The sequence below is a fragment of the Podarcis tiliguerta genome (assembly GCF_965153285.1).
Source record: "Podarcis tiliguerta genome assembly, chromosome: 3".
Taxonomy (NCBI): Eukaryota; Metazoa; Chordata; class Lepidosauria; order Squamata; family Lacertidae; genus Podarcis; species Podarcis tiliguerta.
The window spans coordinates 119097723-119122804 of record NC_139536.1 but is presented as its reverse complement, the minus strand read 5'-3'; the positions used below and the strand labels follow the sequence as shown (position 1 = coordinate 119122804).

The following is a 25082-nucleotide window of genomic DNA, read 5'->3' as shown; positions in this document are numbered from 1 at the left end:
TCTATTAGCTGCGGCTGGCAAAATTCTTGCAAGGATCTTAGCAAACTGTCTCTTAACAATATCCGAGGTGACCCTTCCTGAATCCCAAAATAGTTTCTGGCCTTCTAGGGGGACAGTGGACATGATTTTCACTGCTCGACAGCTTCAAGAAAAATGCAGAGAGAAAAACCAACCCCTGTATATGGCGTTTATTGACCTGACTAAGGCTTTCGACACTGTAAATCGTAATGCCCTGTGGACTGTCCTTCTGAGAATTGGCTGCACAGATAAATTTGTAAACATCATTTGGCTCCTCCATGATAATATGACAGCAACAATTGCATATAACAATGGCTCTTAAAGTGAACCATTCACAGTGGGATCAGGTGTTAAACAGAGTTGTGTTTCCCCAACTCTATTCATTATTTTCATTGCCATGATCCTACACTTTGTCGAAGGGAAACTCTCTACCGGAGTAGAAATCATATATTGAACAGATGGAAGCTCTTTAATCTGAGCAGGCTAAAAGCAAAGAGTAAGGTTTCCGTAACTTCCGTCATAGAGCTTCAGTATGCTGATGACAACGTAGTGTGCACACACTCAGAGGATGACCTCCAAACCATCCTAAATATCTTCACAGAAGCTTACGAAAAGCTTGGCCTGTCACTCAACTTCCAAAAAACCAACGTGCTGCACCAACAAGTACCAAATCCAACTCAATGGTGTAACGTTGGAAAATGTTGATCACTTCTCCTACCTAGGTGGTTATCTTTCCACAAGGGCCAACATTGATGCTGAAATCCAGCATCACCTGAGCTATTGCGAGTGCGGCTTTCTCCCGATTGAAGTGCAGACTGTTTGAGAACTGGGACATTCGCAGGGAAACCAAACTGCTTGTTTACAAAGCTATTGTACTACCAACCTTACTATATGCTTGTGAAACATGGACCACTTATCAACGCCATCTCCAACTCCTCGAAAGATTCCATCAACGGTGTCTCCAAAATTTTTTACTCATCACTTGGGAAGACATGCAAGCTAATATCGGTGTACTGGAAGAAGCAAAGATCACCAGTGTTGAAGCAATGATTCTTTAACATCAACTTTGTTGGACTGATCATGTTGTGCGGATGCCTGATCGTCTTCCAAAGCAACTACTCTATTCCGAACTTAAAAATGGAAAGTGTAATGCTGGTGATCAACAAAAGAGGTTTAAAGACTGTCTCAAGGCAAATCTAAAAAAATGTAGTATAAACACTGACAACTGGGAAACACTGGCCTGCGAGTGCTCCAGTTGGAGAACAGCCTTTACCAAAGGTGTCATGGGCTTTGAAGACACTCGAACGCAAGGGAGAAATGTGCTAGGAGGAAGGCACGCTTGGCAAATCCACACCGGGATCAATTCCTGCCCAGAAACCAATGTCCCCACTGTGGAAGGACGTGTGGTTCCAGAACTTACGGACTCATTGTTAAAACCATGTTTATGGAAGACAATCTTACTCGGCTACAAGTGATCGCCAAAGAAAGAAGAAAGGTGCAAAAACAGAGTCCTGTTTATCCTGAAAATGAAATACCTGAACCAAATGAAGGAAATGGTGAAGCTGGCATACAAAGCCCTTCCTATAATTTTGAAGGAAAATGCTGCTAATCCACTTTAAATTATTTAATTGCAATACTTCCACAACTAGCCATTTTTTAGGAAATTCATAGACTGTTTATTCCTTTATTGGAAATGGAGCCTTACACTGTCTACTCAGAAGTCCCACTGTATTCAATGGAGCTTATTCCCAGGTAACTGGGTAAAGACTGCACAACCTTCAATAATAATTGAATCCTGGGAAGTAGGTGAGATGGAGAGGTTGCAACTGACTGAAGGTGACAGATGTGTATGTGTACATGACATTTATGTGTGCAGTGAGATCAAATGCAGAGGAAACGCTTCCTGGTGTAGAATAGAACATCCCAATTTTCATCTGAGAAATGTTGGAGGGTATGCATAGGTCTAATTATCACTCCATATCATGGCAAACATATAATTCATGAAAAAGCTCAACATGAACTGGGCATGATATCAGATGTGGATCTAATCATGTACAAGTTTACATAAAATGAATTGGGGCCAATTAAGATGCCCAATAGTAAAGGTAAAGGTACCCCTGCCCGTACGGGCCAGTCTTGCCAGACTCTAGGGTTGTGCGCTCATCTCACTCTATAGGCTGGGAGCCAGCGCTGTCCGCAGACACTTCCGGGTCACGTGGCCAGCGTGACAAGCTGCATCTGGAGAGCCAGTGCAGCACATGGAACGCCGTTTACCTTCCCGCTGGTAAGCGGTCCCTATTTATCTACTTGCACCCGGGGGTGCTTTCGAACTGCTAGGTTGGCAGGCGCTGGGACCGAACGACGGGAGCGCACCCCGCCGCGGGGATTCGAACCGCCGACCATGCGATTGGCAAGTCCTAGGCGCTGAGGTTTTACCCACAGCGCCACCCGCGTCTACCCAATAGTAGACCTATTGAAATCAATGGACTTATCCTTGCAGACTTATCCTTGCAGACCTTGCAGGCCAGCGGCTGAAGAAGGAGCCAAAAGGGTTTTCTCCTGTGTGTGATTCTTTGTGGCTAATTAGCTGCTCTCCCTGTACAAAGGTCAGAGGGGGCAGGGTTTCTGTTGAGGCAGGTGATTAGCTGTGGGAGGAGCTTATCAGACCTTGCAGGCCAGAGGGGCGCGCTGCTAGGCGCGCGCAGTTTGATCCATCTTTTAGATTTAGGGGAGCTAGTCTCAAACGTTTGTTGGGGGAGACCTAGGTTTTTTTTTTGGGGGGGAGTTATTAGTCCTGTCTTCACGCTTTTTATGATGCAGGATCGCTCTAGCCACCCCCAACGACACGTTCTCAAGATGGAGGGGGAGGGAACAGCTGCAGTCGCCTGCAGTTCCTGCGCAATGCTTGCCATCTTGCCAAAGGTTGCAGGCAGCTTTACATGCAGCAATTGCATGTTGATTGCCCTCCTAAAAGACAAAGTCCAGCAACTGGAGGAACGTGTAGCTACGCTCCAAAGAATTAGAGAGCTGGAGCTCTTCTTGGAAGCAGCAGAGCACACCGTCTCCACCAAGGAGGAGACAGGAGACTCCCCTGTGAAGGAGGCTAGTTCACCAACACAGGAGCCCGATATGTGGAGAAACGTGACTCAAAGAAGTAGGAGGCCCAGGGTTCGCTCTGATTGTTTAGAAATACACAATCGCTTTGAGGTCCTCTCCCCTAGCATGGAAGACGAAGAGCAGACTCCATTTGAGGATCTCTCCTTCATTACAGTCGATCAGGTATATGAAGATGAGCAGCAAAGTCAGTCCTCAGGGAATGTGCAGGCGACCTTGGAACGGACAGCTCATGGAAGAACCCCGACCAGACCTAAGAGGAGGCGTGTAGTGGTGATAGGGGATTCCCTACTGAGGGGAACAGAAGCAGTGATCTGTGGGCCTGACAAGATGTCTCGGGAAGTGTGCTGTCTCCCCGGGGCTAAGATCCAAGATGTAACTGAACGACTGCAAGGAATCATAAAACCCACTGACAATTACCCCTTCCTCTTGGTTCATGTGGGAACCAATGACACTGCAAGCAATAGCCTCCAGAAGATCAAAAGAGACTACGAAGCTCTGGGCAGGAAATTGAAGCAATTAAATGCACAAATCGTCATCTCATCTGTCCTCCCAGTTGAACGACGTGGCCCAGGGAGAGAGGGGAAAATAGTGGAAGTAAACAGCTGGCTTCGCAAATGGTGTAAGCAGGAACGGTTTGGATTCTTAGATCACGGACTGCAGTTTCTTGAAGATGGACTTCTGGCAAGCGATGGGCTGCACCTCACAACGGTTGGGAGGAATGTTTTTGCCAAAAAACTCAGAAACCTCATCAGGAGGGCTTTAAACTGACTATTGTGGGGGAGGGAGACAGTGCTCCTGAAGGTAGGAGTCTATCAATTGATGAAGATGATCATCCAAATGTCATAGACCAAATGGAGCAAACAGCAAGCAGACCTAGTGGTGGGAGGAAAAAATCCTTAAATAAGAGACACGGGGGAATGACTAATGGACTTCAATGTCTGTACACTAATGCACAAAGCATGGGAAATAAACAAGATGAGCTTGAGCTCTTGGTACAGCAAACTAAATATGACATAATAGGCATCACTGAAACCTGGTGGGATAAGTCCCACGATTGGAATGTAAAAATGGAGGGATACAATCTATTTCAGAGAAACAGACCAGACAAGAAAGGAGGAGGAGTGGCGTTATATGTCAGGGATGTGTATACCTGTGAAGAGATCCAAGATTTAGAACCTCAAAGCCAAAGTGAAAGCATTTGGGTCAAAATTAAGGGAGAGAAGAATAACAGTGACCTCATTGTGGGAGTTTACTATAGATCCCCAAGCCAAACAGAGGACATAGATGATGCCTTCATGGAACAGATGGCCAAGCATGCAAAAGGAAGGGAGATAGTAGTAATGGGAGACTTCAATTACCCAGATATATGTTGGATGTCAAACTCAGCCAAGAGCATAAGGTCAAACAGATTCCTCACTGGCCTTGCAGACAACTTTATTGTCCAGAAAGTGGAAGAAGCAACAAGAGGAACAGCCATTTTAGATCTGGTCCTAACCAATGTCGATGACCTGGTTAATGGGGTAGAAGTGGAAGGATCATTAGGCGCAAGTGATCATGCTCTTCTGAAGTTTACTATACAGCGGAAAGGAGCAGCCAAGCATACTAGGACTCAATTTCTTGACTTTAAGAAAGCTGACTTCATAAAACTTAGGGAAGTGCTGGGTGAGATCCCATGGACAGTAATACTAAAAGGAAAGGGAGTTCATGATGGCTGGGAGTTTGTTAAGAGGGAGATAGTAAAGGCACAACTTCAGGCAATACCAATGAGACGGAAACATGGAAGGTGCCTAAAGAAGCCAGGGTGGCTATCTAAAGAACTTTTAACGGAGTTAAGATTAAAAAAGGATGTGTACAAAAAATGGAAAAGGGGGGAAACCACCAAAGAGGAATTCAAACAAATAGCCAGCACGTGTAGACACAAAGTCAGAAAAGCTAAAGCACAGAATGAACTCAGGCTTGCTAGAGAGGTTAAAAGCAACAAAAAAGGCTTCTATGGGTATGTTCGTAGCAAAAGGAAGAACAAAGAAACAGTGGGGTCACTCAGAGGAGAAGATGGTGAAATGCAAACAGGGGACACAGAAAGGGCTGAACTCCTCAATGCCTTCTTTGCCTCAGTCTTCTCCGATAAAGAAAACAATGCCCGACCTGAAGAATTTGGAGCAAATGATTCAGTAGAGAAAACACAGCCCAGAATAACTAAGGAGATAGTACAAGAATACTTGGCTAGTTTAGATGTATTCAAGTCTCCAGGGCCAGATGAACTGCATCCAAGAGTATTAAAAGAACTGGCAGATGTGATCTCAGAACCACTGGCAATCATCTTTGAGAATTCCTGGAGAACAGGCGAAGTCCCGGCAGACTGGAGGAGGGCAAATGTTGTCCCTATTTTCAAAAAGGGGAAAAGAGAGGACCCAAATAATTACCGCCCAGTCAGTCTGACATCAATACCAGGGAAGATTCTGGAGCAGATCATTAAGCAAGCAATCTGTGAGCACCTAGAAAGGAATGCTGTGATCACCAATAGTCAGCATGGATTTCTGAAAAATAAGTCATGTCAGACGAACCTGATCTCATTTTTTGACAGAATTACAAGCCTGGTAGATGAAGGGAACGCAGTGGATGTAGTCTACCTTGATTTCAGCAAGGCATTTGACAAGGTGCCCCATGATATTCTTGTAAAGAAGCTGGTAAAATGCGGTCTTGACTATGCTACCACTCAGTGGATTTGTAACTGGCTGACTGACCGGACCCAAAGGGTGCTCATCAATGGTTCCTCTTCATCCTGGAGAAGAGTGACTAGTGGGGTGCCACAGGGTTCTGTCTTGGGCCCAGTCTTATTCAACATCTTTATCAACGACTTGGATGATGGACTCAAGGGCATCCTGATCAAATTTGCAGATGACACCAAACTGGGAGGGGTGGCTAACACCCCAGAGGACAGGATCACAATTCAAAACGACCTTGACAGATTAGAGAACTGGGCCAAAACAAACAAGATGAATTTTAACAGGGAGAAATGTAAAGTATTGCACTTGGGCAAAAAAAATGAGAGGCACAAATACAAGATGGGTGACACCTGGCTTGAGAGCAGTACATGTGAAAAGGATCTAGGAGTCTTGGTTGACCACAAACTTGACATGAGTCAACAGTGTGACGCGGCAGCTAAAAAAGCCAATGCAATTCTGGGCTCCATCAATAGGAGTATAGCGTCTAGATCAAGGGAAGTTATAGTGCCACTGTATTCTGCTCTGGTCAGACCTCACCTGGAGTACTGTGTCCAGTTCTGGGCACCACAGTTCAGGAAGGACATTGACAAACTGGAACGTGTCCAGAGGAGGGCAACCAAAATGGTCAAAGGCCTGGAAACGATGCCTTATGAGGAACGGCTAAGGGAGCTGGGCATGTTTAGCCTGGAGAAGAGGAGGTTAAGGGGTGATATGATAGCCATGTTCAAATATATAAAAGGATGTCACATAGAGGAGGGAGAAAGGTTGTTTTCTGCTGCTCCAGAGAAGCGGACACGGAGCAATGGATCCAAACTACAAGAAAGAAGATTCCACCTAAACATTAGGAAGAACTTCCTGACAGTAAGAGCTGTTCGACAGTGGAATTTGCTGCCAAGGAGTGTGGTGGAGTCTCCTTCTTTGGAGGTCTTTAAGCAGAGGCTTGACAACCATATGTCAGGAGTGCTCTGATGGTGTTTCCTGCTTGGCAGGGGGTTGGACTCGATGACCCTTGTGGTCTCTTCCAACTCTATGATTCTATGATTCTATGATTCTATGATCCTGAGTGGGACTAATGGCTGGATATTGCCTTATATCATTACTTAATTATAAAGTATAGCAGGCACTTCATTTTCCTGATCTATTGATAGATAGATAGATAGATAGATAGATAGATAGATAAACTTTATTTGCATTGGCCAACGGCCACAGCAATATAAAACAAGCAATATATATAATTAAAAAGACAACTATGGGTAAAAAGGACAATCAAATGGTCAAGATTATTGTTCAGATAGTGGCCTCATTGCACCTTTGATAAACCTAGCAACCTTTGCTGCTGTCTGATCCTTTTGATCTGATAACAGAAAGAACAATGTGGCCTCAGATGGGTAGCCTGGGATGGTAAGCAAGAGTGGCATGATGATCTCATTCCTCAGATCTTTATAAAGGGGACAGGACGGGAGAACATGAGCCACTGTTTCCAGATTGCCATCTCCACAGAGGCAGAGTCGTTTCTCAGTTGGAATCTTTTGGCATCTGCCCTCAAGTACGGCAGAGGGCATCGCATTCAGTCTGGCCAGTGTGAAGGCACGTCTGTATTTCGGGATAGTTAATTTATACAAATATGGTGCCAGGGAATCAAACTGAGAGGGGGGGGGGCCAAAAGGCATACCAAGGACAGAGTTTCTTTATAATGGCCAGATTGTTCTGTTGCTCTAAGTCCTTCAGACAGTGTTCAATTAGCCTTCTTGCTTTAATAAAACCCATCGTGAGAAGCTGATGTGGGTGGAGTCCGCAGGGGAGGAATTTTTGGTGCACAATTTTGGACCACACACTTTTATGGGGGTCTTGTGTCACTAAGGGCAGTAGACCGGGAGGATTTAGATTTAAACGGAGCCAATAATTAAGAGTTCTTTCCCAGGACCAAGCTTCTACAGAGGGAATACTTGCCTCTAGTTGTAATGCTGCATTTGGGACACAAGGTGGTACAGAAAAAAATCTGCCTTAAAAATTTGGATTGGACAGTTTCAATAATACTACAATGATTACCTGTCCAAATTTGGGCCCTGTAAAGTATCTGCGCCAAAGATTTGGCTTGGAAAACTTCTAGGGATGCTGGGATGTATTTGCTGCCCTTCGTATGGCAAAAACGGGACAGCATCTTAGCACTTTGGGCTGCTTTTTCTTTAACAGATTTTTGGTGTACATCCCATGACACCGATGACTGGAAGACTATGCCCAGGTATTTAAAGGCTTTAACCTGCTCAATTGGGTGATTGTCCATGCTTCAGCTATGTAATCTATGTTTCCTTGAGAAAACCATGACTTTGGTTTTCTGATAGTTTACTACCAGCTGTTCTCTCCTGCAGTATGCTGAGAATTCTCCTATCAACCTTTTAAGGCCTATCTCTGTTTGGGATAGGAGGACCGCATCATCAGCATATAAGAGCACTGAGATTGGTTTTGTGGCCAATTTAGGAGCATGGAACTCCAGAGATGTTAAGCTTTTAACCATGTCATTGATATATAGGTTAAATAATGCTTGGACTAAAATGCAGCCTTGCTTAACCCTCTTAGTGGCTGGTACAGGGCCTATGAGTTGGCCATTTGTGGAGGATCTTACATATGACACAATATCTTTATATAGGCCATTAATCAAAAATAATAATCTTTTATCTATACTGGATGTATTCAATTTGGCCCAGAGTCTTACTCGTGAAATTGAATCAAAGTTCCAACATGGCGCCGAGGTAAGACGAGCTTACCGGTGCTCTTCAGATTGCTTTTAATCTTTTAATTCTTTATATTTTATCTTAACTGACCTATATTTTTATCTTAACTGACCCAGTCAGTCTTTGAAGCATAATTGCTGCAGCTACATGCTATGGAAACTTTCTGAGAGATTTGGCCCTGCTCCAGATTGCTGCAGACTGCTCCTTGTTTCTCTCTTATCAGCGGGTCGGCCTCGGCTGCTAAAAGAGAAGAGAACGCCATTATCCTAATTGGAGAGAGGACTCAGTGGTCTTAACTATTTTATTTGTGTGTTAAATGTTATGTTATTTTAAGAATCATATAATCCTTGGCCTGAGGAAAGTATGGGTCAGAACAAACGCTTGAGAGACTTTGACGAGCCCCTATCATCCCCTAAACCAAAAATATCAAGGTTGGTGCCACACCGGAATAGAAGAGGGAGTGACAATGCTGAGCATTGCTTTGCGGTGGAAACCCAAAATCGCTTCCAACCTCTAATTGATTTGGAAGCCACGCCAACTTCGACGACTTGGGATTTTTTAAAAGTAAAGCCTGTAAAGGAGAATACAAAAGAAAAACTCTCAACACAGGATGACGGTTTAACACCTGATATGGGGGAGTTCCCCAGTTGTGAGCAGTGACACTTAGTAATTAAGACCCTTCACTGTATCTTCAAAAGGCTGGATGAGGTATCTTCACAATTATCCAATATCCTGCTGAAAGTCGAAAAACTTGAATCAATAACACAATCTTCAGTTCGTGAGGTCAAAAACTTATTGCCTCACCCCAATTCAGATAAAAGAAAGGAGACTAAAATTAAATATATCTTAAATTCCCAATTGAATAATCAGATATTAACTCTGCAACCCAAGAAAAGTTGCCTTTTTGTCAGGTCGGAAATAGGAAGATGGTCATCGCTAGAAGGGGCTAAAGACTGTTTAAGCAAACTTTTAAAAATTAAGAAACATCAGATTGACCTTTATGCGGTGATGCCCCTGTTCCGACAGACCAACTTCTTGAAGGTGATACTTGCGTTCCACTCTGAAAAGATACCATCTATTATTGTTCGGCGGAAAACGCTTTTGTCCATGGCCGATATCGTAGCAACGAGGGTTTTTGCAGATAGCAAGATCAAACCCCTTCTAAATAGGTGTCCTGGCGGTGAGGACATTAGGACAAGAGACTCCGCCTTACTTCAAAATACTGCCAGGCCCCACTGCGATGATTCTGCAGCGTGCCATTCTCGACCAATCTCGATACCCTCTCAAACAGCCATATATGAGGACGGAAACCTGCAGACTGCCCTTGATGAAAGGGAACTTATTGATTCGTTCAGAGCCCTCCCTCCGAAAGAACAGTCGGTGATGATGCAAAGATTTGACACGCTTAAATCGCAGCTTTTGCAAGTCCAACACAGAGGGGAAGATACTAATGATGCTTCAAACAACCCCACTTGGGTTCACCGGACAGAAGTGGTCGACCTTCTTCAGCTCAGCCCCACTTTGAAAACAAAAACCATCTTGCAAGACTCAAATCTTCAAGTTGTTTCTGCCCCCAGTGCTATTCCACGAGACGACCAGGCTCTGCCATCCTCATTTAACCTTCATCTACATCCACCGGCCAACACACCTAAGGACGAAACTCTGATCTCCCTGCCTGACTCAAATCCTTCTTTAACTCACTCATCTATGCCAGAGCTAGAATCTTCTCCAGTTTCGACCAGTTATAGAAGTAGTCCACAAGTGATGCCCCTGAGAGAGTCTTCTATAATTACCGCCCCCGTGATGTCCCTTCAACTACCTTCTTTAAAGGAAAATGTGAACGTCACACTTCGGGACCCGTCGTCGGAAACGACTGAAGACCCGATGGGACGCATCAATAAAATCATCCTAATGCCTGATGATAAATCTGCTAGAGGGTCTCCTCCGACGGACTTAATTTCTCCCTCTCTGGGTATTTCTCTGTCAAGTTGTACAAAGAATTTCGAAATGAAGAGACATCCTGTTCAGGGATCTACTTCTAGTGGATCATCCCAGGTGTTCCAACAGTCGAACCAAATTGTTAAAAATTTTAATTTGGAGGGTTCCTCACAGTTACCATCTTCCCAATGTAAAATAACTGATTTTTTTGTTACATCTTCCGTCTCTCCCAGAGAGTCTGCCCCTCCTTCGCTTTGACTGTTAAAAGAACAACATAGAAGTCCCCAGCTAGCAGTCCTAAGTTGGAATATTGCTGGCTGGAAAAGGAAAAGATTAGATCCCGGATTTATGTCCTATATAAACTCTTTTCAGATAATCCTTTTGCAAGAAACATGGGAAGAAGATAAAATAGATATAAATGGCTTTGAACTGATATCACTTCCAGCTAGTCCCTCCCAAAAAGGTGGCCGGTCCAGAAGTGGTCTTGCAATCGCCATATCGCTTAAAATGAGCGCTAAACTCTCGCTAGTTCAGACTTTTCCTCCTTTTGCCTTTACAGGTCTGATTTCAAGTGGAAAATTCTCCCTATTAATCACCAATGTTTATCTTCCTCCAGGTGGTCTTATATCGGACCTCCATTATAGATGGGATTCTCTGGAAGATCATTTATTGGCATGTTATGCTATGTACCCTAATATTCCATCGATAATGGGTGGTGACTTTAATGCACGTACAGCCGCCAATTGGGATGGGATAATCAAGGCCAAGTGGTGGGTACCTCCCCCCTATCCAAAATCTGATTTAATCTCTTTTACATCAAGAAGATCTAAGGACATCAGAGTGAATGAGGCGGGAGTCCTTCTTTACCAATTGGCCATTCGTATGAATTTGAACATTTTGAATGGCAATTGCCCTCCGGACGTGCCAGGTGAATTCATTCATTTGGGCACAACATCAAATAGTGTCCTAGACTACCTTCTAGTTTCAGAAGACCTATTCTCAAACTTCTTTTACTTTAAAGTAGACAATGTACAACTCAGTGACCACCTACCTCTAGCGGCCAAGCTAATGATTGACTGGCACTCGGTTAGCGGTTCACATCCAATTCATGTAGGTTTAAATGCCGCAGCTCAAGTAAGAAGCATTAAATGGTCTATGAAACAGGCCCCAAAATACGCAGAATTCGTCCAGAGGAATATCTCCGAACCCCTTATTGTTTCAGTGGCGGAGTTGTCTGAACCAAATAGGATATTGGACTGGTTCTCTCACCTCTCTGCAGATTTAACAAGCTTCTTTACGATGCCGACTCACCTGGTTAACCGAGATCAACCCAGGTGCGGTGCACCTTGGTTTGATTCCAAATGTAAGCAAGCTAGACTCTCTCTCTGTTGTATCTACAACAGATATAAATCCTCTGGAGCTGAAACTCTTCCCCCAGAGTACTTGCAGACCAAAATTGCTTACAAACAGGCACAGAAGTCAGCCAAGCATGAATGGCAGCTAAGACGTTGGCAAGAACTGATTGCTGCCTCTAAGCTTCGCAGCTCTCATGGTTTTTGGAATTTAATCAACAAAAGATCGAGGAAATACCCATTGATGGTTATACCAGCCCCGACATGGGAACAATTTCTAAGAAAATATTTCTCCCAGACAGTTATCTCTAACACTCATTCTGATACTCTTCCATGTCACTTGCCCATATGGCCAGATACTGACCCAGAGGAAATAGTTGATTTAATTGCTAAACTGAAAACCGGCGGAAGCTATTAAACAACACCCAGCATGGTGGGCCAAAATTCTTGCAAAAATCTTTGATGCAATTAATGCCACGGGCCAGATACCTAGATCATGGAAGGAGTCCATCATAATTCCTATATATAAAAAAGGACCACCAGAGGACCCAGGAAACTATCGTAATATCAGTCTATTATCAATCATCGGAAAATCTATACTCGCTTCCTGCTAACCAGACTAACCCAATGATTCCAATCTGATAGGCCATGAACAGGCTGGGTTTAGACCAAATCGTGCTACTATTGACCATGCAATAATTCTATATCATTTGGCACGGAAGTATTCTTCCCCCACCCATGGTCTTCTATGTGCCGCTTTTATAGACCTGAAGGCGGCTTTTGACAGTATCTCTAGAGAGCTGCTATGGGGAAAATTGGCAAAGTGGGGCATAGATAAAAGGCTGTTGTGGCTTATGATCAAATTACATGAAGGAACGGCCGCTAGGGTGAGGTTAACACCTGAGGGCGATCTCACAAACTCTATACCAATAAATAAGGGGGTACGACAAGGGTGCATCGTTGCCCCCTATCTCTTTAACCTCTATATTAGTGACATGAGAATTCCCCTAGTTGAGGCCCAAACCACCATTCATGCACCCAGGCTTGCAGACTATCGCTGCCCCTTACTATTGTACGCTGACGATGCAGTGATCCTCTCATATTCAAGAATTGGTTTGAGGAGGGCCTTTAAGATCTTCGCGTTATATTGCCAAACAAATTTACTTACTATTAACCATTCCAAATCTAAAGTCCTAATTTTTTCCAGGAGTCGTAAATTGTATAGGTGGGAACTCGAGGGGAAGCCAATTGAACAAGTCTACAAATTTCAATATCTAGGAATTTACTTCCAGCATAATATGGGATGGAAAGCGCATATCACATATTTACAAAATAAGGGCAAAGCCCTTATCTACGTTCTATTACGCTTTTTCTTTACAGAGGGGGCTATGCATGTTCCATCTGCCTTAAAAGTTTATAGTGCAAAAGTGGTTGAAACTATGGCCTATGCGGTCCCTTTATGGGGCGCTTTTGTAAACCTCATGCCTCTGGTGACATTGCAAAATCTTTTTCTCAGACGCCTTTTGAAGTTACCCTCCTGTGTAAGCAACTCGGCTATTCGCTTAGAACTTAAGACCCCCTCCTTAGAGATCCTGATGTGGAGACATGTCTTTAATTACTGGCTGTCCTTTTGGCATAAATTGCCCAATTACCATCTTATTCAGTGCCTTTGGAAAGATGAATTTACCAGCCCATGGGCAACAAAAATCCATTCCAAACTATTGTCTTATGGAATCTCTCCTTCCGATATACTAAATTTAGATCTAATTGCAGCAAAAAAGGTCATCAAACAAAGATTGGAGGTTGATTTGCAACAAAATCTTACTACAGGCGGAGGTACATGTTCCCCAATAAATCAGGGCATTACATTTATGTCCCAGATACCTCGATATCTGTCTACCTTATCGGTTGCGTCGCATAGATTCGCTTTTGTTAGAGCCAGATTTAATGTGTTCCCCTCAAACGTGTTGAGCAATAGATTTTCTAACGGTAAAACCTCTGTTTTATGCGCATGTGACAACAAATCAATAGAATCCCTTTATCATATCTTGTTTAATTGTCCTTTATATTTTGTTCCCCGATCAAGGATTCTGAGTTCAATCATTTTGGAAACTGTTGCTAAACCATCTTGCCTATCTACTCCAGGACATTGACTCTTATAGAACATTACAGGTTGCCAGATTCCTGAATTCAGTTCTTTCATATAAAAGACTTCATGGAATGCTGCATGACTATTAAAAATCTAGTAAACTTTATCCACCATCCTTATACTCAAGGCCACAATATGGTATATCTAGAGATGGTACGTAACGTGAAGGAGATTACGCGTTGAAATATTTTAGTTGATATTTTAGAATGTAAAATGCTACTTTATTTATTGATTGGTTTTACCTTGTGGGCTTATAGCCGAATAAAGTATCTGAATCAAAGGCAGTCTTCAAATCAATGAAGGTTGCAAAACCCCACGGGTTTTCTTGGCGTATTTGTCAATAAGATGTGCTAAGACAACACAGTGATCTATGGTAGATCTGTCTTGCCTAAATCCAGCTTGCTCCTCCGCCAAGATAGCCTCAGTGTCCATCCAACTGGTTAATTTGATATAGAGGTGTTTTGCATATAATTTGCTTGGTATAGGTAAAAGACTAATAGGTCTATAACTCGCCAGGTCCGATGTGGGGCCCTTTTTATAAATTGGGATGATTATCGCCTTGGCCCACCCTTCGGGAAATAGGCCTGTTGAATCAATGTGGGAGAATATTGTCACCAGCAGGGGGGCCCACCACCAGTGTTGGTCTTCAGAAGTTCTGTGGGAATATAATCTATGCCAGGGGCCTTGTTGTTCTTTAGCTGTGCGATCAAATTTTCTACCTCCTCTGTGGTTACAAGTGACCAGTGAGGTGAAACCTCTGGTTGAACGCTTGGCTTGTTAAGCTGAGCTTCCTTATCATAAAACAATGATTGAAAGTATCGGATCCACTCTCGGGGTTCAACGGTACAAATGAGTCCGTTACACTCCTGGTACAGTGGGCCAGATATGGTATGCCAAAAGGAAGTTGGGTCTTTCTCGTGTGAAGCCTTGACCAGGCTTTGCCATGCGATTCACTCGGCTTTTTGTTTTTTCTTCTTTAATAGTTGTTTGTAGTTCCGTCTTATGGAGATATATGTGGTAAATAAAGGGGGTGCCACAGTATTCCTATATTTGCGATAAATTGTTCTCAAATGCTTCCTTGTTTGTCTGCACTCTGTGTCAAACCAGCTTGCTAGATCCCTCGCCCTCTTTGTGGCTGTATTCTGTATCACAGATGATAACTGTGTTTTCAGCTTTTCTATAAGTATCTTAAAAAGCTCTAGCACCACAGCCGTGGAGTTAGTTGAAACAATAGCAGAATGTATATTCTTTAGCTCCACTGATTGAAGGAGGTGGATTAAGTCTATTGAATGACTGCACTGAATTTAGAGAAAGAAAGAATCAGCTACAATCTCATCAGGAAGTCAATTAAATCATTTTTGAAACTAAATTGAATTAATTTCTTGACCAAGTTAATATAATGAAATAATTAACAATTAGCAATATTTACCTTTTTGACCTGGTTCACCTTTTTGTCCAGGAATTCCTGGAGGACCTGAGTCGCCTTTCTCACCTATTACTTCTTGATCTCCAATCCCTATAACCTGAACAACAGGGGAAATAGTATGATGTAGATTAATTAAAAAAAACCCAAATGCTTTCAGCCTTCTAACAGATAAGAACTATCGGGTTCAATCCTGTACACAAGTGGCTTGATAAAATCTTCTACTCTGACTTCTACTCTGTGCATAATCATCAAGTTTAGGCTTGCAAGGGTTTGTTTTTAGCACAATCTCAAACCCCTTCGGTTCTATACATTTATCTAATTAAAGCGGCTAAAAATAGTCCTTGTAAGAGTGAGAGGGGATGAGGGGTTTTGGCTCCAAGGTAAGCTGTGGTGCCACATACTACAGAGACCTCACCACCCAGGTGCTTTAAGTAAAGCAACTTTACTTTAAGTAAAGACTGGAGAACTGGGCGCAAGCTAACAAAATGAATTTCAGTAGGGACAAATGTGAGGTCCTGCACTTTGGCAGGAAGAACAGGATGAACAAATACAGGGTGGGGGACACCTGGTGTCAGGGAAGAGTTAGAAGTTTCCAGTTTCTCAGAGGGAGAAAGCATTCCCCAAGGGGGGAGGGAGAGCAGTGAATCTAATAGAAGGGAGCAAGAGGAACAAGAGGGAGGGACTGGCTGTTCACAGGAAAGGCAAGGGTTCAGTTCTAGCTCAGATTCGGAGGAGGGGAGATACAGGCCAGCTCTAGCCAGGAGGTTAGAAAAAAGAGCGGGAAAGCGAAGGGAAGGGCGCCTTCGCCATTTTGAGGGTGGCTGGTCATGGAGAAGCAGAGCTCAGAAGGTATCTGAAATAAGTGACTCTGAGGAAGAATATTTAAGAACCATTTATAAGATTGTTTTGTTAATACACAATAAAAAGTTATAAAAGAACAAGAAGCGTTTGTGTGGTGATCTGAAGAGGACAACGACCAGTCCTGACAGAATACCTTCTGCTCTGCGCCTCTTCACTATAGGTAAAGAAGGAGAAGCCAAAATGGAGGGAGCTGTGGCGCCAGTTGGGCAAGGAGAAACCCCAGCGCTCCAGCTAACATTACAGGACTTATGGCAACAGAACTTACGGTTGAAAAGTCAAGTCGACATACTATCAGCAGCACTGGGAGAACATAGAACCATGCTGCAAGCGACGTGTGGAGATAGAGTGAGTAAAACATTTACTGTACATCCACGTAGCTTCAAGGGAGAAAGCTCTGAATACATGGCTTTCAAGACAGAAATTTCTTACATAATTGAGATAAAGGATAAAGAATTTCAATCGGAGCAAGAGAAGGTTGCTTATGTGATTAATTTCTTGGAAGGGAGGGCTAAGGACTGTGTTATACCCCTCATATCTCGGAGGGATGCCGCCCTAGGAAATCTACAAATTTTTCTGCAATATCTAGACACGATTTTCTTAGACCCTGCGCATGAAGTAACCACAGCTAGGCAGCTGTTGAGAATGAGACAAGGAAAAGACACTGTGGGAGTTTATTGGTCCAACTTTAGTTTGCTGGTGCAGAAATTAAAATGGGATCTGAATTCCCCAACAGTTGCAGCCCTTTTTAGGGAAGGACTGAATAATGAGATTTTAGACCAACTGGCCCAAATGCCAGAACCTAGTTCCTTGGATTCTCTGGTCTGAACGTGCCTGCAATTGAGCCTACGTGTGGAATGGAGGGCTAGTGAAAAGAAGGAACAATGGCGACCACGGTGGCAGGAAAACAATATTATCGAAAGTACAGAGAGCAGAGCGGGCAACGTGCCAGGACGAGAGCGGCCAGAGCCCATGGAATTAGGAGCAGCCAGACCCCTCCCAGTTACTACCTCTTCCATGATAAGAGGAAATGCAGGGAGAGGAAGAGACATGAGACGTTGCTTCGTCTGTGGAAAACCAGGGCATCTAGCACGACAATGTCACAATCGTAAAGGATGGGAGTCTCTATCTGGAGCAGACATGGGAGAAGACAATTGCCCAAAGGAATTGCATCAGGGAAACGAATGTCCCTGGCTGGAAATGGGAGCTTGCAGCCAGGTGGAGAAGCAATAGAAGGCTCTCACGCAGAACCACCTATCCCAGGACTAACGGCGAAGGTGCAACTACAACTACAACTACCCAATGGACACAGGGTTCAGGTAGAGGCGCTGTTAGACTCAGGAGCGTCAGCAGATTTCATAGACCAGAAATTGGTACAGGAACACAAAATCGCTTTGTTACCTTTGAATTTCCCACTGCGAGTGAAAACAATCGACGGCAGACCGCTACTGTCAGGAGAAGTGACTTATGAGACTCCACCAATGAGAATGGATATGGGTCATCACTCAGAGACCAGGGCATTTCATGTGACCAAACTAGCTGGACACCCGATGGCGCTGGGCATGAGTTGGCTCAATCGTCACAATCCGGTGATTGTCTGGCATCAAAGGTCTTCGGTTTTTGGTTCATTGTTTGGGGCAAAAGGGAAAAATCTCAGTGGAAGTAATGGGAACAGAGGTAGAAGGGAAGTTGATGGGGAATGAAAGTGAGATTCCGTCACAATATATTGCTTATCGGGATGTTTTTTATGAAAAAGAAGCGGATAAACTTCCACCACATAGGCCCTATGATTGCAAGATAGATCTAGTCCCTGGGGCACAGTTGCCACCAAGCAAGATATATGCCATGTCAGAAGTAGAATCTGCAGCATTGAGGGAGTTCCTGCAAAAGAATTTGAAGAGAGGTTTTATTAGAGAGTCCACGGCCTTGGGGGGTGCTCCCATCTTTTTTGTCAAAAAGAAAGGTGAGGAAGGGGCACCGAGATTAGTATGTGACTTCAGAATCCTTAACAGCCAAATGAAGCCTCGCGTGTGCCCACTGCCACGTATAGATGACCTCTTACAGAGAGTAAGGTCAGCCAAAGTCTTTACAAAGCTTGATCTACAAGGAGCATATGATCTGATAAGGGTCAGAGAAGGGGATGAGTGGAAAACCAGTTTTTGTACTAAGTATGGTGCATTTGAATTCTTGGTAATGCCTTTTGGCTTGCAAAATGGCTCAGGGGTATTTCAAACCTTCATCAACCATGTCTTAGCAGGTATACTGGATCAGTTCTGTGTCTCTTATTTAGATGACCTCTTAATATATAGTGAAAGCATGGAGGAACACGTAAAACATGTCACGCAGGTGTTAGAGAGATTGAGGACCAACAGGTTATATGTGAAGTTAGAGAAGTGTAAGTTCCATACACAAAGGGTGGAGTTCCTGGGATATTGCATTTCCCACAAAGGGGTGCACATGGACCCCAGTAAAGTTCAGGCAGTGGTGGAATGGGAGGCACCTAAGACTAAGAAAGATCTACAGAGGTTTTTAGGATTTGCTAATTTCTATCGTAAATTCATAGGTAATTACTCCAAAATCACAACGCCACTGACTGATTGTCTAAGAGGCAAGGGGCCATTCAGATGGTCTGAGGAAGCACAGAAGGCCTTTGATAAACTAAAGGCGGTGTTTGCTTCAGAAAAATATCTTATGCACCTAGATCCAAGTAAACGTATGAAGGTAGAAACTGACGCCTCTGATAGGGCTATTGGGGCCATTCTGCTGCAACAGGACAAGGAAGGGGACTGGAGACCCTGTGCCTTCTACTCTAGAAAATTAAATCAATCAGAACAAAACTACACCATATTTGATAAGGAACTTTTAGCTGTGCATGCTGCCTTTAAAGTGTGGAGACATTTTTTGGAAGGGGCGTCACATCAGGTGGTGGTACAAACAGATCATAAGAATTTAGAGTATTGGAGAACTGCTAGACAGCTAAACCAAAGGCAAATTAGGTGGGCGGAGTTTTTTGCTGGGTTTAATTTTAGGATTGAGTATATACCTGGGCATCAAAACGTTCGTGCAGATGCGCTATCACGCAAACCTGAGTATATGGAAGGGGAAGCACCTCCCAAGTTGCGAGAAATGCTGAGATCGGATCAGTGGGGGTGTGCAGCCGTAGTAGTGGACGGCAGGAAATTCCAGCGATTGACAGTAACAGATTAGTTTGCACAAAAGAAAATGGAGGAACTGAGAAAAGGTAGAGGGGAAGAGGAAGGTTTCAAGGAAAAAGGTGGATTGTTGTACAGGAGAGGGGTGCTGTATGTACCTGCGGGTGAATTAAGAGGTAAAGTGTTGAGGCAACATCATGATAACCCGACTGCAGGACATTTTGGTAGAGAAAAGACCCTGTATCAGATCACACAGCAGTTCTGGTGGCTAAAGTTGAGGGAGGAGGTAATGCAATATGTAAGAGGTTGTGAAGTATGTCAACGAGCCAAGGCACCCAGAGCAGCTCCCGCAGGGTTGTTGCAACCTATGCCCACGCCGGGAAGGCCTTGGGATGTGGTGTCTATGGATTTTATAACGGATCTACCATAATCGCATAGGCAAACAGTGATCTTTGTGGTGGTTGACATGCTAACCAAGATGGCGCATTTCATACCATGTGCCAAAATTCCGACCGCAAGGGAAACTGCAAAGATGTTTTTAGATAATATTTTTAGGTTGCATGGTTTGCCATCACAAATCATTTCAGATAGAGGGGCCCAATTTACATCACAATTTTGGAAGAGGTCAATGCAGTTACTAGATGTGGAGCTAAGCCTCACGTCGGCGAGACACCCGCAAACCAATGGGGAAGCTGAAAGAACGAATGCAACACTACAACAATATCTGAGGTGTTATGCTGGTTATCAGCAGAGCGGGTGGTTAGAGAAGTTGAATCTAGCAGAGTTTGCGTATAATAATGCAATGCATGTGTCTACGGGCAGAGCCCCATTTGTGGCAAACTATGGCTTGCACCCAAGGGCATTCCCAGGTCAAGAGGAGCAGCTAGCAGTACCAGCAGCAGAACAAATGATAGAGGAGTTGAGGTGCATTCATGAGATATTGAAAGAGGATTTGGAAGAAGCTAAAGAGGCTTACAAGAGAGCTGCAGACAGGCACCGGTGAGTTGGGGAAGAAATCCAAGTAGGGAGCTGGGTATGGCTGTCTACCAAGGGACTACCAATACGAGGGAGGTGTAAAAAGCTAGAACCAAGGAGATTGGGACCTTTCCAAGTAAAGGCTCAAATTAACCCAGTCACTTTCAAGCTTCATTTACCTGAAAATATGAGAATACACCCTGTATTTCATAGACCTTTATTGTCAGTGTTTGTACCAGCGCATAAGTATCAAATTTCAAGGGAACCACCTCCTTTTCCCACCATGATGGGGGAAGAGGAGGCTGAAGTGGAAGAGATATTAGACTCAAGAATAAGTAGGAGGAAATTACAGTATTTGGTTGCATGGAAAGGGTTAGATGAGTCTGAGAACTCATGGGAACCAACAGAAAAAAATTAACGTTCCGGAATTGCAGAGAGAATTTCATAGAAAATATCCCCACAAGCCAAAACCCCATAACTGGCATCTTCAAGAAATTTTTGAAGAGACAGATAGCGAGGAAGAGTTCATAGGGTTCGGTCCTTCAGAAACAGAAGAGAGCAAGAAGGAGGAAGGGGGGCTTAGGGGAGGGGGTGATGTCAGGGAAGAGTTAGAAGTTTCCAGTTTCTCAGAGGGAGAAAGCATTCCCTAAGGGGGGAAGGAGAGCAGTGAATCTAATAGAAGGGAGCAAGAGGAAGAAGAGGGAGGGACTGGCTGTTCACAGGAAAGGCAAGGGTTAAGTTCTAGCTCAGATGCGGAGGAGGGGAGATACAGGCCAGCTCTAGCCAGGAGGTTAGAAAAAAGAGCGGGAAAGCGAAGGGAAAGGCGTCTTCGCCATTTTGAGGGTGGCTGGTCATGGAGAAGCAGAGCTCAGAAGGTATCTGAAATAAGTGACTGAGGAAGAATATTTAAGAACCGTTTATAAGATTGTTTTGTTAATACGCAATAGAAAGTTATAAAAGAACAAGAAGCGTTTGTGTGGTGATCTGAAGAGGACAACGACCAGTCCTGACACCTGGCTTACTAACAGTATTGGTGAAAAGGATCTAGGGATCTTGGTGGACCGCAAGCTTAGCATGATTCAACAGTGTGATGCAGCAGCAAAAAAGCTAATGCTATTCTAGGCTGCATCAACAGAAGTATAGTGCCCAAATCAAGAGAAGTCATAGTCCCATTCTATTCTGCCTTAGTCAGACCACATTTGGAATATTGTGTACAATCTTGGGCACCACAATTTAAGATGGATGTTGACAAGATGGAAAGTGCGCAGAGGAGGGCAACCAAGATGATCAAGGGTCTGGAAACCAAGCCTGGAAAAGAGGAGACTGAGAGGAGATATGATAGCCATCTTCAAATATCTGAAGGGCTTGTCACATGGAGGAGGGAACATGCTTGCTTTTTTCCAGCTCTGGAGGGTAGGACTCGAATCAATGGCTTCAAGTTGCAAGAAAGGAGATTCCGACTAAACATTTGGAAAAACTTTCTGACAGTAAGAGCTGTTCAGCAGTGGAAGAGACTCCCACGAGAGGGGGTGGACTCTCTTTCCCTGGAGATTTTTAAGCAGAAGCTGGATGGCCATCTCTCATCAAGATGGCGACGTGAACGGCAGCCTTGTCCCACGCCCGGTAAAGCTTTGTTTTGACTATCTGCCTTGACGGGTCCTAAAGGCTCTAAGATGCCTTAAGGCGTTTATTTTAGAAGTCTATGGTTTTATGGATCAGATTATCTTTACTTTTCTCATAAATTTTCAAGAAAACGCGGAAGATAAGACTGTTAAAGGGAGCAGGGCTCATTAACAGCACAACCTGCCCTGACCTGCAGTTCTGAGAAATTCCCTCCCTATTTTCTTGCTGATATGAGAGGGAAGAAACGCTGCAGGCAGCTTTCTAATGAAGCTACGAGTGCTGCCAAAAAACAGACAAATATCAGGGACTTCTTGCCTGACAATGACCTAAATGAGATCTGTAGAAATTTCCCTACAGCAAACAGTTATGAGGCTCTTGCTCCCAGTACTACTCATGAGGAGCCTGCCGGCATTGTGGATGGCCCACAACTAGCCTCGAGCCTGTGTATGAAGGAACAGAGGGAACAGACTCTTGAGTCCCTGCAAAAAACTTCACCTGAACTATCCCAGCCACCAGCCCAGTTAAATAAGGACCGTGAGGTACTGGAACTGCTAATTTGCCAGACTGAGCTGATAACACACACCATCACCAACTTATATAAAAGGCTGGATGGGATCGAAAAGAAGCTTGAAAATGTTTTTGGCTTGTTCCGCTGCCTCCCCTCACTTCCTCAGCTTAACAACACTGTAAACTCTGCACACCCCTGCCCAAGTGTGCAGGCCAACCTTGCACAAAAACAAGTGAGATGCCTGCCCAACCAAGTACAAAACTTAAGTTTGCAACTCCAGATCAGCAAACTTGCAGTACTGGTGGGAAACCACCCCTTGAATTATAATAAATGGGCGGATAAACATTCGGTCATAAATTCCCTGACCCAACTGCTGGGGCAGGCACTTCGCCGCGCAGATATCGCGGACATCACATGGCTGCCTTCTGGACCTTACATGAGACGTATGGTTATTAACTTTAGATCTGCCCATCTCGTTGCAAAGATTCTAAAACTAAGAAACCATACAAGGAAATGGCACATTTATTTCACAAGGGTATTCACTAACCTGACCCGTACACCACTACGCACCAGGACAGGTGCTGTCTGTGACGATGCTGGGCCTGTGCGCCATAAAGAACAAATAGACAGGGGAATGGAGCCGGGGACCCCAAATAAGGGCAAATCTATTACCCCACAGGGAGTGGCAAGCCTGCCCGCAAATGACTTAATTGATTTCCTACACCCCCCGCTTGGTACCTTGGTCTCTACGTGCAACGAGCCTGACATTGGACTACCCAAGCAAGACCAGTCTGAAATGCTCTCGACCTCATATGCCTCGATGCCGGAACTGGAGGCTTCCATTATTCCAAGCCCAATACGCAACCAAGATCCACAGCTTTTGTCAATTTTTGACCCACTAACAGTACCGACGCAAGATACAGCTGTTGACCTGCTACCTGTACAGACTATACGGGTCGGCAAAACCCTTGCTCTCCAAAAACCTGCTGAACATCATATCGGCAACGATGCCATCGATGATCCTCTGGGCCATATCAACCAACTGGCCCCTCGGTTAAAGCCATCACACTTACCTAGGGTCCAGCGACCTCAAACCTGGAACCACCAAGCAGGGCAGAAAGAGGAGGAGCCCAACTTAGGAGCCTCAAACCACCGGAAAAGAGATTGACTGCCACTATTTCCACCATCACCCTATTTCCACATTCTATCTTGGAATGTGGCGGGATGGCTATCTAAGCAGGGCGATGTCGACCTTCTGGATTTCCTTACAAAATTTCAGATCATATGTCTACAGGAGACGTGGTGTTTAGATCTCCATGCCCCTTCTCTACAGGGATACGAAGCCTTTGTTACCCCCGCGTTAAAATCAAATACCCGAGGCCGACCTAGTGGTGGTTTAGTCACTTTTATATCCACTAAGCTAAAGTGCAAGGCCCGGCAACAGCAGTGGGTGAAAAGTAACAATTTACAAATCTTACTTGTTTCTAGCAGGGAAGGAGGAGATTTTCTCTGCTTTAATTTATATATCCCTCCCATAGGCTCCCCTCCCCATTCGTTACAAATCTGGGAAGATTTAGAGCTATGTTTGGAGAAGGCTGAACTAGAACTCCCTGGCATGGATATCCTGCTGGCAGGTGATCTCAACGCTAGGATAGGAAATAACATTAATACGTACTGTTCTAAATCTCAGTTCCTGCCAGAGGCAGATTGGTTTATTCCCTGGTCCTCTGACGACAAGGTCTTGAATAAGGCAGGCATTACATTAATGGAGACTGCCTTCAAACATAATTTGTATAATTTGCATGGTACCCATATGGACAGGTCAGGGGGTTTCTTTTCTTTTCTTGGGCCTAGAGGTGCGAGCGTTATTGATTATATCCTGGTCTCCCCAAAACTCTTGGAGAGGTCACAGGGCTTCAGCACTTTCAATAGAATTGAGAGTGATCATCTTCCTATATCAATTTCACTAATTCCCCGTGGTTTGGAGGACCCGCAATGCCGCAATCACAGTGCAGATCCACCTCTAACTCTGGCCCTTCGTAGACGTAAATGGAACAGCGACCTGGATTTTAAAATCAAACAACACCTGCATTCATCAGACTTACTGGCCTTGAGAGACCAGTGTATTTTATCTAATTCTGATCCCTTTTCAATATTTCAGCAGGTCTCAGAGTCGCTCTTCCCACTACTTACGAGCTCCAATCCTCCCAAACAATTAAACAACTCGAGGACCTGGTTCGACAAAGACTGTAGGAATCTAAGATCTTTGCTTAGGAAATTACAAAATAAAGTAAAACAGGAAGGGACCCTGTCCTCAATAGAAAACCTGCACAGGTGGCGCTCTCATTATAAAAACACTCTAAAACTCAAGAAATTCCTATACAGAAAGGAACAATGGGAGGCACTTGACAAAGCGATCAAATTGCGGGACGACAAAAAATTCTGGGAAATTATTGCTCAGGGAGTTTCACCCAAAGGGAAAACTATAATCAACAGTATTTCACCCAA

At 44.1% G+C, this 25082-nt stretch overlaps 1 protein-coding gene across 4 annotated transcripts in view; it reads right to left on the bottom strand.

The window, feature by feature from the left end:
* COL4A1 (collagen type IV alpha 1 chain) overlaps positions 1 to 25082 on the bottom strand; it is a 177760-nt gene that overhangs the window by 93014 nt on the left and 59664 nt on the right. For all 4 annotated transcript variants that reach the window (XM_083435551.1, XM_083435550.1, XM_083435553.1 and 1 more), the window contains one exon: positions 15462 to 15555. In XM_083435551.1, coding sequence (XP_083291677.1) covers positions 15462 to 15555 — 94 coding nt within the window. The remainder of the gene's footprint in view (positions 1 to 15461; positions 15556 to 25082) is intronic.